Genomic DNA, 22440 nt, shown 5'->3' on the forward strand with positions numbered 1-22440 from the left:
GATTCGTTATAAGACTGTCAGTATTTTTTGTTTTGTTGTTTTTTTAAATGAGCTTCTCAACCCTGGTTGACACAGACCAGAGAAAAGCCAGGAAAGCCAGCCTAGTTCCTCCTGGCCCAGGCCACCCGGTGCTACCTGCAGCAGGCGGTCCTGCTCCTTCTGCCACCGCTCTTGCCGCTTCCGCTCCTCCTCTGGATCCCATGCCCAGCGACTCGGGGCACTGAGGGCTGGAACTGGAAGCTGACCCGTTGTCAGAGAGGAGGCGCAAACACAGAACAACACAACATCATTCAGTCACAACTACTGAACCACCTCTGCACATACAAATCATTATGTACCTCCCACTTCGTATAAACTACACCAAGGAAGATGTGGCTTTATACTTCACAGTAAGTCTGTTCAACTTGGAAGGATTATGATCCAATAAACCCTTATGCAACTTAAAATAATGGTAAGCGATGCTACAATGTACTAATTCAGTCCCACCAAGTTCACCTTGTTTATTCCAAACTACAAATGAATACTACTTACATCAGGAGCCACAGAATCAGAGCTTCCTGTATTAAAAAAAAAAAAAAACACAAACATAAGTATTTTCATTTCTATGAAATAATTCCTTTCAGAAAGTTTTATCATTAAGCTGTCTCTATGCCAGTATACTAAGTGAGAATTTTTTTTTGAACAATAGTCAGTAAATTCTTTTTTCTCCTCAGTTCCATCTGTTACTCATCTTCCAAATTCAAAGTCAACAAAAAGAAGATATACCATGGATGCTAAAAATAAACCCTAGCTCTAGGTATTAGAGCTGGATCAGTGAATATTTCTGAAGAGGTTTCAGGGTTCTTTTATTAATAAACAGCAGTATCTCATAGTTTGGCCTCATAGGAAAATAAAAAAGCTCAATTATTACAACATCTATCAAATTCAATGTTTTACTTGTCACTATTCAATTACAACGTGACAGCTGCAAGTCACTTTTTTTTTTTAAGTTTTCTTATTATTCAGCTACCTTTCATAAACAAGACACTTCAACAAATATGTTCAAGAAACATTTTCCTTTCTTCTCCTATTATTGGAAACACAAGTATTCCAACTTCATGTGTAAATTCATGAGGATAGTTTTATTTTATTTTTATTTTTTTTGAGACAGGGTTACTCTGTCACCTGGGCTAGAGAAGTGGCTCACTGCAACCTCAAACTCCTGGGCTCAGCCTCCCACATAACTGGGACTACAGGCACGCATCACCATGCCTGGCTAATTTTTCTATTTTTTTGTAGAGGCTGGGTCTTACTCTTGCTTAGGCTGGTCTCAAGCAATCCTCCCACCTCAGCCTCCCAGAGTGCTATGATTATAGGCATGAGCCACCGCGCCTGGCCCAGTCTTACTCTTTTTATTCTTAGGGACCTACATAAGTGTGTGTGTCTGTACATAGTACAATAGTTATGTAAAAAAGTTTCAGAAAATATACTATCATACAGTATTTTTTAATTTTCTTGAAATTTCATCTGTCAAATAAATTATTCACTTATATCATTTTTTTAAGAAAATTGCTTTTAAATTTAGAGAAATATTCTTCCCTAAAATAGCCTGTTGAAGAAAAGTGAGAGAAAATTAGGATAGAGAAAGAAAGGATTTGTTGTATTTTAGCCAATCTGAGCTAGGAGTATCATACTGTTTGAATTCAATAGCCATAGAAAAACAGGAGTTTAATAAAAAGCATGAATCAAAAACACTAAGGATACTGACACAACAGACATGCATGCATAGCTGGTAAGCTATTTCTGTTTATTGTCAAAAAGAGATCTTAACCCACCAAAGGAAGAGTTCTAGGTGATTAACACAAAATACACAAACCCAGTAAGTATTGTGTTATAAGGCAAATTCATAAATGTTTCAATAATCTTAAAAGGAAAAAACAATAACATTTTAGACAGCAACAACACAATCTCATTTGACCATTGCATCTCAAATGTTAGATATTACTTTTAAGTTCTTCATAGCAAAACACAGAGCTTAAACAGCATTCACAAGACAGAACACGAGGCAAACGTAAAAGGGAAGAGAATGCCACATGCACAGCACATCGTGAGGCAGCCCTGCCCAACTACACCAACACAGAGAATCCCAAAATGCACCTGTTCTCAGATGCAACCAAAATTTATTTGCTTTGAATTTACTTCAGTCAAATCAACATTCCAAAACCACCATCCCAATAGCAATAAATAACTCTCTTCTTTATTAAGTGCATTTTTCCAAAATCAAAAACAGGTCAGAGTTTTTAAAAGTTGGCCAATTGTATATGTTGGTGTAATCTAACATTTATTATACAATTTGCAGGAAGCAGTGAGGCTTAAACGAAATTCCTCATTTCTTACTGTTACCCAGTGGAAAGAAGTGTGTGTTTAACAGCATCTCAGTTTTGTTTTTTTTTTTTTTAACAAAGTTTAAAAAAAAAAAACTTTTAGTGGTATACAAAGGACACACAAAGACCCATTACCACAGAGGTAGACCCATGAACTGTAAGAAAAGCCTGATGACCCTAGGGAAAGAATGGAAATGGTTATGTCACTTGGTCATAATGAGAGCCCAGCTGAAGACGCTCCGTGCCCAGCGCTACAGACCATGAGGAAGAGTGGAGAGTGAGAACAATTCCATGAAAGTGCATGAACTGTTAGCTTCGTGGTTTACCTTGTTCAAAAAATTGTGATCGCCTTTTTAAGTTTTTCAAAGAAATGGGTTCAGATGCTAGTTGAAAACAAAAAAACCAATAAACAACATGTCATTCATTGTAACTTCTCACCACTGGTAAATTAAATGATACTTGATACTCTTTTCCAATCTATAGCAATATTATTGTAAAAGATGACAAAATTGATAGCCATAGAAGATATGGATTATTTTGAGGCACACAGACACATATTTTTAGTAGTCTATACTACATTCAAATTAGTTAAAGGGATAAATATTTTTATTAATAAATTTTAGCAGATAGCATCATAGTTTCACAGCTATAAAAGCCAAGTACCATCTTCCGTGCTAGATCACACAGCTTTAGGGAAACGGAAGTTAACACTTTCTGCTTAGGTTAACCAATCCATAATCTTGTCTAGTACAAGGAAAATTGTCTATAATAAAGAGTTTTCACAACACTGACGAATAAGAACTGAAAAGTAATGGGGAAGAAGACAACAAAATGAACGATACTCAAAGAAAGATCAATTAAAAACAAATGCTAAAATTAAAACACTCTTCTAACCAGGATACTTCGATCCACATTTCAAGATCTTCTACTACCTTTAAGTAAAGCAAATGGAGTTCAGAAAGAAAAACATATTCTGACTTCTCCCACAGGTCTGTCACACAACTACAGCATAAAATTTTAAGTATGATTATTACTTGATACTAGTTGGTCCTTACTTATCTAAACAAAAATTTCAAATGGCAGGGCCTGAATATGGTCTCACAGTCATTAAAGAGTTAGATGTCTTATCAGTTGGCTCTGCCTGGGCCACTGGCAGAACAGGACCCAAATGCCTTACATATAACATCATGAAGAAAAATAAGTAATGCTTGCTTAAAAAAAACTCCTATGATAATGCAACTTAAAATAAAATAAAAAACAATACACAGTCACTTCTAACTATAAGAAATGAAATACAATCAATGAGGGAAGAGAAATTTGTAAACTTAGGTTGGCTTTAACAATGTATTATTATAAACTGGCAAATGCAGATTTAAAGTGACCAAAGCACTGTGAAAACCCAGCCCCATTCTTGGCAGTCTAGTTTCATGGTAAAAGAAGTTTCATCATCTTTGGGTGTCTCTCTCTGCCTATGTGGACCAGATCTTATTTATTTTGTATACCCAAAGAATAGCACACAGTGTGTATAGCTAAATTATTTCTGGATGGGCAGAAGAAAGGGATAACTCCAAAATCTTTCCAGGTACTTTGCTTCTTTTTCATTATAAATGAGTATGTCTGCTAACAACTGTTTATTATCACTGGAATTTTCCTATTAAGACTAGCTGCTTCCAAGCTTGTCCCTTTTACAACAAAGAGGAAAAGGAAACTTCATTCATCGTTTTTTATTTAACTAACATTCCCTTTGCCAGCATACCACAGCAAGAAAGCTGATGGCCTCGGGAAAACCAGTCTTTCTTATTTGGCTTAGGCACACAGGCACTCAAGGCTCCAGACCATGCTGCCAAAGCTTTGTTTGCAGTCCCTGAACTATTCAACGGTGGAACTGAACCCCCTTCCACCTGGCTGCAATTGGATCTGTGTGCTAACCTTTTAGTTTCAACTTGCAGTGGGATCGGTTTTTCTTTCACTCACAGATATTAATTTTTATAATAGCAGAACGTGAGTGCAATGCTATGACTTTTGCTATAAGTTATAATGGTGATAATTACCTTTTGAGTCAAAAGTGTTACTTTCATCATGAATTCCATTGATTTCTTTGGATTCAGTATTCTGGAAAGAATAAAAATGCTAGTTAATATTCTCTCCAGTTGGACTTTGGGCTTAAATAATGCATTTCTCATTAGTGAAAATGTATTTTAACAAGATGAGTTTTTCAGGATATTGATGCATTCCTTACAGCCTTTTTACACGTAGTAGAAACTTAATTTTTTTTATTATTCTTCAATATTTGTGGAAGGATTAATGACCAGCTACAGGCATGGATGGCTTTAAGTATAATCAATCATTAACTTCCCAAGAAACCGGATCAGCCAAATAATCATTAATCTATTTGGCTCATATTTATGAGTAAGCAAAATAATCAGATAGGATTCGCCAACATTTAAACCTTTCTTACACAATGTAGCAAGATCTCCTTATTAAATAAAAGGAGGTACTTTAGGGTAATAATAATACAACCTAAGGAGTAAATATAAATGTACAATACTTATTTGAAATTTAAATATAATTATTAAATTAAATGAACAATTCAGATCATAAATAGGTACATTTTTTTAAAACCTGTATGAAAAAGTAATGCTTGACACTTAGAAAAATGTCTACATGTTTTTGAACCAATAAATGGAATGGATTATATCTCAACCACATAATGTAAGTCTACCCAAATTTACCTATACAAAAACAAAAAATGCTTTATGAAGTTTTATATTGCACACAATTACTGTATTTATTAACATTTGCCAGTAAGACTAAAGAAAGCATGGAGGAGTTATAGTGTATAATTTTATATAATTGCTACTTCACATTCACAAAGATCTGAGAGATGGGCATAATGATGAAAGATTGGTGAGAAACAACTGCAAAACAACATTATGGAATCTTTTAACTTTACCATCATATAATTCATAACTACTCTATTAATGAGTAATGCCTTATGGTTTTCAAAAATATATTTTACTGTATCTCTTTATTACAAGTTACCTTACTCAATTATTTGTTTTTAAAGCAGTATCAAAATTGTTCAAATAAATTCTTTTCCCCACATACAATTCCTACAGCTGTTGTGCTCTATACAAGTATTCCTGGATTCTCAAAATACTTACAGAACTCTGAAGGTTTACAGAGAAATCAGTCATCATAGACAGATCTGAAGATTTGTCTGAGTTGTAAATTCCAGAAGTTGCATCAATCCACTTTGTTTCAGGTGAACCTATAATTTTGGTAGCCATACTGGTGAGATTGAGAGTTTTATGCTGTGTAAATGGCAGGGAAGGTAGGTCTTTGCCCCAGTCTGATTGGCACATGAAGATGGAGTAATGAGTACACATAAATGTTGAAGTGGAAAGAATAAAAATTACTGATTGCACATATACAAAGTGCACATGTACAAGACAAACAAATCAGGTAGTATGTGAAAGAAATGAAGAATTTAGGGCTTTTACCAACAGACCACCTTCCCAAAACACAAGGGTTAAATCACATTAATAATGAAAACACTAGCAAATTTGCTGAATCTTTCCATAATCCAGGACTAGATATTATACTTTGATATCATAAGTTGGTAGGTCTAGAGAGGCTTAATGCCCTTTCCCATCTAATCTCAATAACCAAGAAACACAATAATGGAATATTCAAAGTTCTCTGAGAATGAACAACAGGAATATGACCTGCCATGCTCTCTCTACCAGTATGGTTATGATGCTGCAGAGAAAGTTAAATCATAGTGTAATTCTTAATACTCAACTTTAGCATACATGACACCTGAACACAGATATATTTGCCTTCAGTTGATATGTGTATTCATAAATCAGTATATAAATCAGAAATACTGTAGAATTCAGTAAATTTGCTAGTGAAAAGTTCAGACAGCATATTCAATGAAGTATCATTCAAGATTTGTCACATTAATACAAAATACCTTTGAAGCCAAAAAATAAGTAAAATGAAAAGATAAAACAGTTATTGAAGCAAACTGTTACAACCACTTGCCGAAGACCAGTTCCCAATTTAGAACGCCAGACACGGTGGTAAAACTCACTCACCAGACTTTCCATAGCGCCTGATGTCCATTACTAAGTTTCCAGTTTCTTGAGCTTTAGCCATGGTTTCCTCCCACTCTTTCTTATCCTTATATGAAAACTTGGTGTTGTTAACAGCAATAATTTCATCATCTACCTGGAGCTGAGAAAATTCTGCTGGGCTACCTAAATAATGCAAAGTAAATGAAACAACCAATTGAAAAAAATCCACAAGTTCTACTGGTCGCTGCTTCTTTAAGTTAAGGAAAAAGGACTTAATCTTGAATTACTGTTTCCCTTTATTTCACCTGGAGAAGAGTCACTAAATTTTTCAAAGTTATCAAATAGCTGGGTATCTACCACATCCAAAGCACTAAAAGCATTTAAAAAAAAAATTCTACAGTATGTATCTTCGTTAACATTTAAAGGAGAGATGATAAACTCATCTATTCAATAAGATTTCTTTATTAATCTCCTAAGGACAAAGAAAAATTCAAGTTACTTTTAAATTAAAAATATGAAATGTATTATACTTGAGCTTCCAAATCAGATGCATTCTGGAATGGACCAGAAGAAAAAAATGACTATTTAAAACTGCTTAAAATTACTCTCTAGCTAAAAAACCATTATCTATCTAATTAAAGCAGTCTTGAAATTTAAAAGAACTGGTGTTAACAATTTTATATAGCCAAAATATCTTCTATATAAAAGGACCTCCTCTTGAATACAATAGTTTTAATTTTAATTTTAGGCCCTGTAACATTTTGCAGAGTTCCTGAGCTTGACTTGGTACAATCCTGGGTGGGGGAAGGGTAATCCTTTTGCAAAAGTCCCAAAGCATCCTGAAGGATTCTAAAGGCAACAGGTATTTCACCATAAAACATGGCTGATCGTGGAAAGTTCCTTCTGAATTTTCCACTAAGATTTGCTACTGTTTGTTGGCATTTCCAAATATAAAGTCCAAAATTTTGACAAAATCTGTAAAGTCACAAAATTAAGATTCTTCAAAACTAAAATTAATTAGGCAAGGAGAATAAATAATATGTAATTTGTAACCCCAATTAACAGTCTCAGGAAAGAAGATGCACTTCCTTGCTTTGCTACTGCATTTTTCACATGTTTTCTCCTCCTATAACAAATAGACTAATTTCCGTGGATTTTTCCCCACCTCACAACATAGGACTAAAAAGGAGAAGAAACTTCAGTAGAGTTAAATCTATGATTTACCTGCTTCAATGGATGCTACGAAGATGCCAGAAAAAGTCCATTCTACTGTAAATCCAAAGTCAAGACTGTTCCCAGGCGTCTGGTTTATGCTGATTCTCATATCACTAAACTGATCCTGAAAACAAAACATGAAACGCTGGTGTCAGGTGTCCCTGGCACCCACACGGAGGAAAGCCTACCCATGAAAGAAGGGAGGTTGAATGCAAGGTACATTTACATTATTTCACGATACACCAGAAGCTTCATTCTTTCTTCCTTGGATTTGGTAAAATTTGCACTTATGTAAATTTACCAAGTTTACCAAGTTTACTGTTTTTTTCCTGCTAAAATAAGGGAAATCTTATCGCCAACACGTGTTTTTCTTCACATTAATATTACAAATCAATTGGCCATTGATAAAGCTTAGGCTTTCGCCCACCGTACAATTGGGCCTAATTTACAAACCATTGCCTAGGAATGAAGCAATTTAAATCATTTATTTTAAAATGCCAACATACTTTTAAAAAACTAGCTCCAACAGTTAAGATATTTAGCTGAATAATTTCAAGTGGTTCATAGACATCATTTCACTACCAGTAGCATCCATCTAGGACTGGTGCCACCCCCCTAGTGTGCATCTGAAGTTTGACAGGGTATTTTTGCTTGACCAAATGCCACATGAGGCTCCAATGGCAAAGGCTTAGCTGCTACACATGCTGCAAAATGCAGAACTATGTCACCCACAAGGAACTAATCACTAAGATGCCAAGAAGGTCCCTATTGAGACATTCTGCTTTTATTATTCATCCACTAGTACCTTTTGTTCCCCAAGTATAACATGGGCTATTGGTCTCAACCATTGAGATTTATAATGCTAATTATAGATTTCCAATTTTCTAAAAATGTAACAATAACTCACAACTAATTATCTTATCAATCTTATCAGCTTGCAGAAGCAAGCTGTCTTCTCTTTTTATGGATTTGTATGTTTGCCTTCACCTTTTCAAATAGCAAATTCAACAAAGGGCCCGATTACTGTGTTGCACATTAGGTGTGCGTACCTCTCTCAGGGTGGCAGCTGACTAGCTGCACCCTTGGATTAAGGAAAAGAGGCTAAGTGTGGCACATGGGTGTGTCCCAGGTTATTGCAGTTTAGAGGAGCCTAAATTAACATGGTACTCTTTTCAGCTTTCATCATTAATTGTCCTTTGTCATCAAACATGACTTTCTTGAAGTAACTTCAGCCCATAAGCCCAAGAACAATAGTTTCTTGGACAAAAGGCAGACTGTATTTCCATCTCCATCAGGACTTTCTTAAACCATTTTCCAGACCAAATGTTTCAAGTTTTACATCATACTATCTCTGTGAAAATCTTATTTATCTTTCATAATTTATACATTTTGTTCCGTTTTGAGTAAACAACAAATATAGATTTTAATATAATGAGTTTAGTAGGCTAGCATTTTAGTTCTTTGCTTCCTAATAAAAAACTTAGACCTACCTGTTTGGGAGGAGGGGAAAAAAAAACAAACTTCTTTCTAAAGCTACTTTACTTTCCAGAAAAAGACTTACCAATTTCTCCATTTTAATTTGGCAGTTAAACTCAAACCCAGGGCCGACTGGGAAATCCAGAAAGCTTTCTAAGCTTTTCTAATCATAAGACAAGTTTAAAATCCAAATGACAATATTCTGAGAAAAACTGGGATAGTACATACTGTGGTTTGTCCCCCACAAAACTCATGTTAAAATTTAAATGCCAATATGGCAGCGTTGGGAGGTGGTACCTTTAAGAGGTCTGCCTTTATGAAGGGGTTAATGCAGTCTCTGGAAAGTAAGTTCTCCCTCTAGCAGGAATGGATAAGTTACCACAAGAGTGGGTTGTTATAAAGCAAGGTTGCCTTTTGTGTTGGGTGTCTTTGCACACAACACTCGCCCTTCTGCATCTCCACCATGTTTTGAGGCAGCACACAGCCCTCAGCAGATGCTGAGCAGATGCCAGTGCCATGCTCTTGGACTTTCCAGTCACCAGAATCATGTAGCCAAATAAACCTCTTCTCTTTATAAATGACCCAGCCTCAGATATTCTGTTATAGCAACACTAACTGGACTAAGACAGTAGACAAGAATTGGAAGACAAGCAAAGGAAGGCACTGATAAATAAAGGATCAAGAACTTGCTATGCTATATGGATACACACGCAGAAGTTAAATGTTATAATGCTATTTACGTATTGATTTGTCCAGCATATATTTATTATTTATTTTTCATAAGACATAATACTTAGCACTTTGGGAAATAATGATGAATTAGGCATAATCCTTATTCTCAAGAAATAATTATTGACTCTTCAGTGGGTATGGGATTTTTTAAGCAATTAAAAAAGCTGTAGCTAATAATATAGAAAAGTTTTCAGAAATAAACCCTTTGCAAAGCAGTTTAAATGTGGGAATCCAGATATAGTCATAACACTGGTTAATAATCACCTGATGAGCAGCAATCTGAAAAATAAAACTCTGCTCAGAACAGAAAAAATTACTGGTTAGTTCTATTCCATAGCCAAACCACCATATACTTAAATTAGAGATGACTCAATGAAAATAAGTGGTCATCCTCACCATTCTCATGCAAAACGAAAAAAAAAAAATGACTTAAAGCCAATTAAAGTTAAAAAATCTATTGCTATATAAGGAAGAGAGACAAATGATGGGTTAGAGATTCAAAATACTGATGGCTCTTTAGCTTGAAGAATAAAAGACAGGATGTAGTTTAAAAAAAAGTCTCAAACTACATAAAGAATACTTTGTGGGAGATGGTAAGTGAACATTATCCTTTTCTACTAATATAATAGAAAAGAAAATAAGCTTAAGCTATAGAGGAAAGAGTCTCACAATTATACTAGACCAGAAGAATTGTCCCACAAAGAGCTGTTCTTACTTCAGAAATAATTCTCTATCTGAACATACTAAATAAAATGGCAGATAACCACCTCTCTGACAGCTAACAGGGAAGACAGGCTCACGGTGGCTATAGGCTGGCAGACTGTTGTGTCAGTCTTTGGGACGATGCACAGGCACAGAGGAATAGATCATCCGGGCACTTACAAGTTCATTTCTGTAATAACCAGGTGACCTCTGGCATGTCACTGAGGTTGGTAGAGCCTTCTCTCTCATGAAGACACTGGTTTTCAGTTTTGGTTTTAAATAACCTACTTAAAGATGAAAGTCTTACGTAGACCACCTCTCCCTTAAACCAATATATAGAAAGGATTAAAGTGGGTGGCTGTAGTTTCAAGGTAAGAGTCCCAGAGCCCCGCGGGTGTGGCCTTCCCCTTACGGCAGCACTTGAAGCATCTCTGGGGAATCCTGGGTGCTTATATTAGATTATCCCTGAGGCTTCTTGCAGGGGAACATATCTATAATTATATTCAAACATAAACTGTTCAACAATGACTTCAGATAGGATTTCTACTTCCTGATCTTTCTCTGCCAAGTGAGTATTCTGCAAAAGATCAGAGCTTTAGAACATGGTAATGAGAGAATTACCCTGGAACTGGATGGAACAGGAATATAACTTATCGGGGGACACCTAGATTCCTGATGACTGATAATGAACTATCCAAGAGGTTTCGGTTGTCCATGACAGAAAAGATAAAATATAGTGATCTATCAACATCTCAGCATTTAAAATAAAAATTTCCCTCGAATGAGGTACAACTTGAACAGGAGTACACACCGAGAGCTCAGATTGCTTCCCCGACTGTCAGACTGATGAAACAGAACTACAAGACTCTGCTATTCTCCTCAAACTTTTTCAATTAGACAAATGTGTTGAGTTAAAGAAAGCCTACTTGGTTTATAAAATTAACACTAAAAGTATATTTGGACCGTAAAATCAGGAGAAACAGAGGAAATACATCATCTTTGAATTTATGTACATATGGTTCTTTAGTGTCTTTCTTTCAGGGTCTTATTGGGATGAGAACATGAAGTGAGTAGCCCTCAAATCATGGCCCTGCTCTGATACTAGCTACCTTCCTCCACTAAAGATGTATCTAAATCTTTCTCCATCCTCCATCCCACTCAATCCTCAATCCCAAGGCAGGTGGCATTCTCACCCCTACCCTTTTACACATCCCATCCCAAGCTTATCCTCTAACTTCCAAATCCATCTTCATCCTGCTAGGCATTGCCAACTATTCTTGCTCTTGAGAACTTCTGAGATCACCCACTATCCCAATTTCTCTTGTCTTTCCTCTCATCTCTCTGGCAACTGCTCAGTTTCATTAGCATGTTCCTCCTCTTTCTCTTCTATTTTCATTTTGTTGTTGTTCCGTAGTCAGTCTCCCACCTTTTTGACTACATGCTTTCCTGAGTAACCTCATTCACTGCCACATCTTCAAGGTGAGTCCAATTCCAAAATTAAATTCATTATCTTTCTCCCCAAACCTGTTCTTCCACCTCTTGTTTTTCACATCTTGGTTAATTGCATCACTTAGCTAACAAGTTGCTCAAGTTAGAAACACCAGCTTCTTTCTGGGTCTTTCTCCTTCCTCCCCACTGCTCCCTACTCCAATTCCACACAGCAATCTCTATACTCCTACTCTCCAGCACACACACATACATTTAGCAAAGTGCTACTGTGTCTACAATCCATAAATCCACCCTGAATCACCCCATTCTTTCCATCCTCCCTCAGGTTTTCATCTTAGTTCAGGCCACAATGTTCCCTAAATGCCTGTGGTCATCTCCTACTTGGGTCTCCTGCCTCCAGCCCTTTTTTGTCCATTTTGCACAAAGCTGCCAGAACTATAGTTACAGAACATGCTGATTATTATATCACACCCTCTTTTAAAAGGAGTTGGTAGCTCCTTACTGCCTACTTGGTAGATTCCAAACTCTACATTTCAGTTCTGATAAGTTTCAGATTTTTATTTTTATGGTCCAGAAGATATTTCAGTCCCTACTGGCTCTAAAATTCTAAAAACACAGCAAAGTTCAAATAAGTCAACATGTGGTGTCTTGGCTATACATAAGGCAGTCCTCAAATTTGAGCACATCCTAGTTCAAAAAATATATAGCGTCAGAGAAATTGCAGCTGTGATGTAAGCATTTCACCAGCCTGGGGTAGGTTAACATAACTTCAAAATACCAAGAACGTTACTGGTAAAAATGGGGATAATACCACCTATTTTGCAAAGTTACTGGAAAGATTAAATGAAACATTTAAAGGTGTGCCAAGGCACACATGATTGATGCCCAGTAATTGCCTTCTTTTTCTCATGGAAACACGTTAAATATAATACACTTGCTGGTTAAGCAGTTCCCAGATCAACTAAAGAAAATCCTATTTAATGCTCACATACTTAGCTCTAAAGCCAAGAAAACTCAGTCAGCATTCAGCGAATATTTTCAGATCCAGGCACTGTGCTAAGATAGGCTTGCTTCCCGCCCTCATGGAGATTAGGGTTTAGTGACAGGCAAGCAAAATGCACAGTATGAAACCATGGTAAGGTAAGCCCTGGGTACTACTGAAAGGGGAACTTAAAACGGGGTTAGGATCACGAAATGGACATGAAAAAAGCTTCCTTCCTTCCATATGTATCACCCCACTTTGGCACACTGCTTTTAAAAATCTGGAGCAGAGGCTCTGGAAGGTGAGTCTGTATGGGGTTTGAGAGCACAGGGATCTGAAAGGGCAGAAAATAGAAACCTGTAGGTAGACCAACTTGGGGAAAACTCATTTACTCCCCTTGCTTTGGGTCACCCCCAGAACGGCCCTGGAAGGCTGGACTGGCCAGGGAGGCAGAGGAAAAAAGCAAAAACCACAAGAGAAGGGAGGAAAGGGAAGAGAGAGGAATAAAACCCCCAGCTCAGCAATGGGGATGGAAAGGAAATTCCTGTGGGCAGAATTTAAATAAAGCCATATTAAGTTCTTTCCTTCATTATGCTTTTTCTTCTTTATGGCACAAGCCACCTTATTATCGAAATTCTGTGATAGGCTCCTAACTAGTTTCTACCTCCAGAATTAGCTTCCCTAAAGTAATCCTGTGGAACATCACAGTGTTTAGACTAAAACACCTTTCAATCTTAAAATTTCCCTACTAAAGAACCAGTATGGACTCTAAATTACCTGCTGGATCAAGTTCATACTTCAGCTTAGTAATCAAGGCCTTGAATGCAATTCAAGTTGGTCAATACTTAAGTGTCAATTATGTGTAAAGGCTGTGGAAGGCACAAAGAGTATCAGTGGACGAGGCACACACATATATACATGGAACAAGAAAGAATTCAGGGAGTGAAACTTTCAAGAGTGAGAAGTTCAATTCCAACCAGGAGGAGGTGATATCTTGATTCATGAAGGAAGCAGTCCTCCGGGGCTTTGAAGGAACGCTAGGTATTCAAAAGGCAGAGTTGTGTGAAATTAACATTTTCAAATGGGGGAAATGATAAGAACAAATATATATGATTGTTCAAGAAAGTATATGATGTGTCCAAGAAAAAGTAAGCAATCTTAACATAGTTGGATTATCTCTCTTTCCCACAGCATAGTGTAATACAGGCAATCTTGAGTGACACTGCCTGGGTTCTAATCCTGCCTCCATCATTCAGTACTTGTATAGCCTTGGACAAGTAACATGACTATTCTATGCCTCAATTTTCCCGGTTATAAAATGGGGATAATAATGATAGTGCATCATTAGGATTGTTGATGACATCACAGCGCTGCCTCAGGATCAACTGAGATAATGCCTAGAGAAGCCTGGCTGGTATGTGGTGAGCACTCTGATGTTAGCTATTACTGCACTACAGAGGGAGTCTGGGGCCAGGCAGGAGAGATGGCAGTTCTCCCTGAGTGCTATAAAATTCACTCAGCAAGCCACACAGTGCCACTGGTGACTCTGGAGCAGAGAGATTACTGAATCCAGCCTGACATCAGGCAAGTTATCCTGACAGAGGTCTTGTGCAGCACGCACAAACACCTGTGACTATTTACAAAGTATGTGCATTGATAGGGAAAGGGCCTGAATTAGGGGAGTGGAAGCCAGGATAGAAAGGAATAACATCAAGGGAAATTCTGGAGGAAGAAACGAAAGAACATTACCAGCAAAAGTAAAGTAAGAAAGGTAACAAAGATGACCTGAAGAATGCCACCAAGACATCTAGATGTTCAGCCACACCCTATTTTTGATTTTGCTGTTCTCTGCACACCTGGACTTATAGAGTTTGAAGGGGAGTTTGGAGGAGTATTGAAGAATACCCTACACATATTGCTGATCAGCTGTTTTATGCATTTGCATCCTTCTTTCAAGTCAGTGAGCTCCTTCTCAAAAACAAGGGCAAGGTGGTACTGTATAAGTAGCTTCCCTTACTAGGGAAGTAAGACTTCCCTAGTAGCACAGAAATGGACGCAGCAAGCATCAGAGATAGGTAAGTCACCATGTGAAATATATCATGTTGAAGAATTCCAATGGCTCCAATGGTTTACATAAAGCCTAGTTTTTCTTGGTAGAATATGATTCCCAGTTTGGTGACAAAGGACCATAAATCCATTAATGATGAAAGCTAAAAGAGTACCACATTAATTTAGGCTCCTCTAAACTGCAATAACCTGGGACACACCCATGTGCCACAATTAGCCTCTTTTCCTTAATCCAAGGATGCAACTAGTCAGCTGCCACCCCGAGGGAGGTACTCACACCTAATGTGCAACACAGTAATCAGGCTGTTTGTTGAATTTGTTATTTGAAAAGGTGAAGGCAAACATACAAGTCCATAAAAAGAAAAGACAACTTGTTTCTGCTTTTATTATTCATCCACTAGTACCTTTTGTTCCCCAAGTATAACATGGACTATTGGTTTCAACCACTGAGACTTATAATGCTTATTATAGACTTCTAATTTTCTACAAATGTAACAATAACTCACAACTAATTATCTTATCAAGCTGAAGAAATTGTTTTTAGATATATGTTTGTAAATATGACTGAAAGAAACTGAAAGAAATATACCTAGATCTTAACAATCATTTCTAAATGACAGAATTACCAAGTGATTTTTATTATTTATACTTTCCTGCATTTCCAAACTTTCTAAAGCACAGAGTTCCTTATAATCAGGGAATAAACAGTTTAAACTTTTCCTATTCAAATAAAATTCCAATAATACTAAATAAATATGCTACATTATTTCACATAATGTTATTTCATGTGTAACTCAGGTTAAGGTATATAATTAATGTTTTGCAAGGCAACAGGGAATTCTAGAACAAGCCAAACAACCACAAAAACTCCTCCATGCTAAGGGGTTCATACAGGTATCAAATTGCCTAACAACGGCTCTTCTAAAAGAGAGAAGCTTTCTGTTTGCTAGACAAACACTTTTAGTATGTTTTACATGTAGGCCAAAATACCATTTATTAACTGATAATTCTCTGAAAAGGCATTTATTAGGATTTTAATAAAAACTACAATTGCCTCCAGTCATTCTTCATCTGATGGTATATTTTGTTTGGACTCCAAATTTTAAGAAAAACAATTATCATATTGCAACTAAGCCTCAATATTCCCATTAAGAGATAAGGAGCCATCCAAAATTCTAGACATTCTAAAGTATTAATTAGCATTAAAATTCACTGGAGGCCAGGCACAGTGGCTCATGCCTGTAATCCTAGCACTTTGGGAGGCCAAGGTGGGAGGATCACTTGAGGCCAGGAGTTTAAGACCAGCTTGGGCAATAGCCAGACCCTGTCTCTAAAAAAATAAAAATAAAAAATTAGCTGGGTGTGGTGGCACGTGCCTATAGTTCCCGTTACTTGGGAGGCTGAAGAAAGAGGATCACTTGAGCCCAGGAGTTTGAGGTTGCAGTGAGCTATGATGATACCACTGCACTCCAGCCTGGGCAACAGAGTGAGACTCTGTCTCAAAAAAAAAAAAAAAAAAAAAAAAGTCACTAGAATGTTAAGCTGACAGAAATGGAAACATCATGTCCCCAGAGGCCAGCACCTACCATGTGCACCAATTTCTCATTGTGGACAGTTAATTCCCCTGGGAAGGGGCTTTTATTACCCACATGTATGCTAGATCTGCAGCTAAAACCTTTCAGTGACTCCCACACCTGAAACCTGGTACTACAGGGCACGAGTAGCATGAGGCAAGAGCCAATGAAAAGTGGAATAGAGAAAACACCGGCCAAACCCCAAGAAGACTGGTCCATAAAGTCTTTCTACACACTTACCACAAGAGTTATCTGATCTATAAACTCAGAGTTGGAAGAGACCTACTTTCTCCAAGATCTGTTAAAAAAAACCGCAATATCATTTTCCACATTATCAGCCCAGATTCTAACGCCTAGAGGCTTCCAGATTGAAATATGTAAGTGTCTGAGCCATGGATGATAAAGATCCAAACTCACCTGTGATCTTGGGACCTCTCTTTGGGGTGAGTTTCCCCCTTCTCCAGATTCAGACATTAAATCGAGGCCAGATAGTGAAGTCAGTGTGGCTTTAGAAGTGGCGGCCTGGTCTTGGGAAAGAGATGAGAAGGAGGGTGTAGGAGAGGGCAACCTCATCACATCTTCTGCTGCTGCTGCCTCCTTCTGGCTCGATGAGCTCGTAGCAAGCTGGCTGACTTCAAGGTGTTGTGCGGAGGTACTGACCGAATTGGTTTGAGTTCTCTTAATGCCTTCGACATCTCCATTATACTTCCAAGCATCATCCATCTAAGCAAGAAAACATTTTAAGCTTGATATACTCTTACCTTCATTTCTGTTTTAAAACTTATTAAATTAATATTTTTAAAATATGAAAATAACTAACATAGCTCCCACAATAAAATAACTATTGCTAAAAGTTTGGAGTATGGTCTTTGTCCTTCACACCATCAGATATACACATGTAGTGGAGAGAATTGTTTTCACGAAAGTATTCATATTACATAAAGACTTCTGAAACTTGCACTTATATCACTCCTGGTCAACAGAACTCTAAACCAGTCCCTTCAATTGCTGAATATGCCATAGTATGGACATCAACAATTAATTCATTTAATGTACATTTAAAGTTGTTTAAATTTTCTGCCACTTTCAAAAATATTGCAACAAATACTCACATATCTTTATGATTGGCACTTTTGTTTTTATAGCACAGATTTATAAAAATAGGCTTGCTGGAACAAAAGTTTTATGTATATAATTTCCAAAAAAAAATAATAATTGTAACAACACACTCCCATGGTAACATATAAGAATGCCTGTTTCTCTGCATCCTTGCTGCACTAGATGTCTACAACACTTTACATATTTATCAATATGATGGGTAAAGAGTCGTACACCTCATTCTTGCTCTGATGAAGCAGAACATGCTTCTGTGTGCTTTAAGTGATCAGCCATTTAAATTCCTTCTCCCTTGAATTGGCCACTGGTTTTCTATATCCATTTTTCTAGTGTTTATCTTTTCCTTACCAATTTGTAGAAATATTTTATATCTTAGAGATATTATACTTTATCTATATTTTGGTAATATTTCTCTGAGTCTATAAATTGTCTTTTTACTAGATTAATGGTATCTGTCATATAATTTTTATATGTGAAACATGTCTATATTTTCCTTAATATAATGGTCAGGAGTTTCCTGGCTAGTGTAGGTAGGCTTCTCTCACCCCAAATACTCAATTTTTTATACTTTCTATTTTAGGTTTTAGGATTGTACATTAGCAGAGCTAAAAGGAATTTGAACATTAATTTTAAAACTACATTGTTTCCTTTCACATAATTCAGATGAACATACCCACTGTCAGATATGTGGTACCACTTCATTCTCAGGAATAAAACATCAATATTCTATTATCCTTCAAAATCCTAATATATATATAGAAATGCATATATTTGAACGATAAGATACACTTTAATACTTATATTCAAATATTTCAAGTTCTCATGAAGTGGGAAATCAGGAAAAAGCAATTTTCTCAATTTTCAGAAAATTAACCTGAAAATGTTTAGGTTAAACCATATGAAATTAATGTTTTGTATGTCAAAAAGAAACCACTGGCAACTTCATATTGTTCAACCTAATACTTCATAAAAGCTATATTTGGAAAAATATGACACTAAGAAATAACGCTATGCCTTATAATATATCTTATTCATTCTTTAAATGTGTTAACCCTACGTTCAAAGAATTTAAAGTTTAATACATTCTGCATCATTTCTATATCTTAAGCATTACATTTCCATTGAATCTAAATTGGCATAAAATAGAATTGGCTTACATATAAGTTATGTACGTATTACATATCCAGTTTATATAACTCCAACCTCTGCATAAGTTCCACCAACATTTTGCTCTTCGGAACAGACTAACTGAACTAGAAACATTTTTTACCGTGTAGGATCTGGGGAGTGATGAGATTCCCCTTGACTGAGAGCCAAAAGGTCTCGGTGTGACCACAGATGTTAACCTGGCTGTATCAGTTTTCTGGTAACTTCTAGGGAGGGAAGCTGAAACACGAGTCGACGCCATTTGTGTACTCAGTGAACGCTGAGCAGACAAAGAGACTGGGTGTTGTTCTTCCTCCAGGCTTTTAGAAGGAAGCTGAATTTCAGCTGTTATATCGTCCTCTCTTTCTGCAAAAGTTGCAGAATCTTCTTTAGGAATTTCTGTAGGATAATTTGTTCCTTTCTCTTCTACTCTGTCACTCTGGTAACTTGCTTCTGACATAGTCAGTATAGAAGGTAGGTTTTCTTCATTCAGTACATCATCATAAGAATACATTCTCCTTCTCAATGTGATTGTAGACTTTTCCTTTTGGGATTCCCTTAACAAAAAGAAACACACCATCATCACAAAGTTACACATTTGGACACACAGAGGTGGACAGTAATTAACATATAAAATGGACTCAGAATAAAAAGACTACTGACTTCACATAATAATCAACACAACACTAATAGAATAAAGCATATATTTATTTTTAATGCCAAAACCAAGGTTATAAGAACTTGACTTTTTTACTAAAGAGGCTTTCAAATATTTCACAGGGATTTTTTTATGGTGAAGAGATTTTAATAACAAAATAAGGATATTTTAATAAGGGATTATTCACAAAAATTTATAACTCTCTCATATTTAAAACGCTATAAATACAATTGACAACCAATTTCAACATTCCAAAGTTGTGGATTCCTTGACATCATTGTGAGCTTTTTTATTCCTATATAAAGTCTATAATAATTTAATAAAATAAAACACTACAACAGACTCTGGCTTTGGTTAAGATCAAGTAAGTATACTATTTCATACAGCTTGACAGAACTTACATGGATAATTATTATAGATTAAAAGTCACCATTCATACCTACAGAAAAGTTCATGAAGCATCCTTATTTCTCCCATTTAGAAAGAAGTACTTACCTCCAAAGCAAACTGAATTGTGTTTAAGTGAATGAAACTGTGCTTCTCCTTGGCTTTTAGGGCACAAAAGGAGCTTTGTTTAATTTCACCTGGCAGCATATTTCCTTTTGACATTATGCTAAAAGCATATTTGCCCTCTCTCTAACCTGTAAATATCCTAGGGTTTCACATAGTAACTACCTTATAGGAAAGTTTAAATTTGATCTTTATACTGTTATGTTGCAATATAAAGAATAAACCCCACATACTCGTGTTTATATAAACTTCCTTTAAAATATAATCTGAATTGCACCACTAAACATGAAAAAGAACTTTAGTATGTTTTACACAATTTAGTTAAAAGTGACAGCTGATTTCATTACACTATTCCATTCTAAATTCACTTTAAAAGAGTAAAGAGTAGTATATTTTCTGTATCAAATACAGCCAGCACCAACCACTTCTGCATGTGAATGCACAACATAAAAAGAAATAATGCATATCCTATTTTAAGTACTCATTTCTTTGGTTACTCTAAGTCACTATTCCAGTACTACCTGAGCAAAATCCTGAACATTTTATTACATATTTGGTTAAAGTTTAATATTGGTGAGCACTTATGTCATACTATACTTACACAAAAATATCTAACAATGGCATCTCCAACCATGAGATGCATTCAGCCTTATTACCTGTCCTGCAGCATTTCCTTAAACGTCTTAGAGGTTCTCTCGGACTTCTCAAGCGCCTGCTTTTCAATTTCTTCCCTCTCTTCTTTTTTCTTCTGCAAATCTGAAGTGTAACTTTTTCGACGATCTTTCCATTTTGCAAGGTCCTGACAGAAAATCACATCAGCACGGGCATACCTGAATTTCTACACACCCTTTCTAGCAGCGACAGCACACTGGAGTATCCTATTACATCACTGAAACTGTTCACTTCAACTTGATGCCAAGGTGCCCTAATTTTGCTTTTTATAGCCAGCGTTTCTGTACCAAGCCTTTATCTCATGTGTCTGCCTGGCAAACCTGACCTAATAAGATAGACCCCATTTTTGTTTTCCCAGAAAGTGCCTGCCTCCTTGCCCACTTCACAAAGAATGCTAAATGCTTGTAATTAGGTGCCGGTTAGATGGATCAGGAACTGTGTCAAATTCATTTTCATCTCACTCCCAAAACCTGGCTGTTACGGTTTTCACTGGTAAGACCGAAACAGAAACATGATTGTAATGGTTAAGTACAGATGCACAGTCCATCTTTCATTTAACAAGCACAAACTCAAGCCCTACTTTGAGGCCAGCCCAGTGCTAGGGACTGTAAATACACAGAGGAATAAAATGTGGGTCTCCTTGAGGAACTCTGAGTCTAGAAGGGAGAGACAGACATGCACGTAGAAGTTCAGTAATAAGCATGACAGAGAGAGTGGGGGGGTCTGAAGGAGAGCATGGTCAATTGCATGGGAGAGTGGTGGGTCCAAAGGAGAGAATGGTCAATTCCTCCTCGGGAAGGAGAGAGTTTATTTGGAAAGGCTTTACCAGGGAGGTGAGACCCAAGTATGTGACTTCAAAAGGGTTAAGTCCATAAAAATTGGGACATTAAAGAATATCTTGCAGAAACAAGCCAACCATATCCCCAGGAACATAAGTCTAACCTAGCTGGGTGACCCTAAAGACAATCTAATTCAGCTTTTCAATTGTCCCTAGCAATGTAGGCTGGCTCTGACACCCAGGGCTGTAAGACATAAACTTCTCTGTCTCCAAAATAGAGAAATGCCATGCTAAGAATTGATAGTGGCATTCCAGCCCAAACAGAAGCATATTCAATGTCTCAGACTAAACTGAACCTCACTCCAGGGCATACAAAGTAAGTTTGGTTTATACCCTTCGGGAGTCCACAGATCCACTCCTGCTTTAAAAACAGCCTGAAACCCTATAAACTATTTCCAGAGAGAACAAAAGGAGTGTGCATTTAGTCCCATAGGATAACTAACATGAATTTTCATCTGAATTAACCTAATGGATAACCCCTCAATACTTATTTTCATACCAAAAAATTCACCAGGTATCTTGACCAAATGACACTGAATTACTGTTTCTTGACAATTAAATTGAGTTCCCAATTAAAAGCACTAGAATTTAAAAATTTAGCCAAGGCAGGAGTTTCTTCTTCATTTCATAGACTTTAATTCCTTTGAAAATTAAGATTTACTATATCCGGCCCCTATGTTCATGTTACCACTCAACTCTTACCACAGAGTTGTCCTTAAACTCCTTTGGGTTTGCTCTGTACAATAGTTTATCCATTGTGTTTCTTTATATTCCTTCCGTTTATAACAATCTATTCAAAAAAAGTCAAGCTTTTTTCTTCAGGATCAAAACTAAAGATCAAGTCTACATCTATACAAA

At 36.6% G+C, this 22440-nt stretch overlaps 1 protein-coding gene across 12 annotated transcripts in view; it reads right to left on the bottom strand.

The window, feature by feature from the left end:
* The window catches only part of LMO7 (LIM domain 7), a 195444-nt gene that overhangs the window by 15951 nt on the left and 157053 nt on the right, over positions 1-22440 (bottom strand). For 7 of the 12 annotated variants that reach the window (XM_045567642.1, XM_045567641.1, XM_045567640.1 and 4 more), the window contains 10 exons: positions 20729-20871; positions 19029-19461; positions 17060-17365; positions 7670-7784; positions 6467-6628; positions 5528-5715; positions 4415-4475; positions 2690-2746; positions 532-557; positions 136-240 (listed from right to left, as the gene is read on the bottom strand). In XM_045567642.1, the coding sequence (XP_045423598.1) occupies positions 136-240; positions 532-557; positions 2690-2746; positions 4415-4475; positions 5528-5715; positions 6467-6628; positions 7670-7784; positions 17060-17365; positions 19029-19461; positions 20729-20871 (1596 nt within the window). Of the gene's footprint in view, positions 1-135; positions 241-531; positions 558-2498; positions 2541-2689; positions 2747-4414; positions 4476-5527; positions 5716-6466; positions 6629-7669; positions 7785-17059; positions 17366-19028; positions 19462-20728; positions 20872-22440 lie in introns of all 12 variants that reach the window. The other 5 variants (XM_045567643.1, XM_045567637.1, XM_045567635.1 and 2 more) reach the window with 3 other exon arrangements.

Source organism: Lemur catta, chromosome 13, assembly GCF_020740605.2.
Source record: "Lemur catta isolate mLemCat1 chromosome 13, mLemCat1.pri, whole genome shotgun sequence".
In the NCBI taxonomy this organism is placed as follows: Eukaryota; Metazoa; Chordata; class Mammalia; order Primates; family Lemuridae; genus Lemur; species Lemur catta.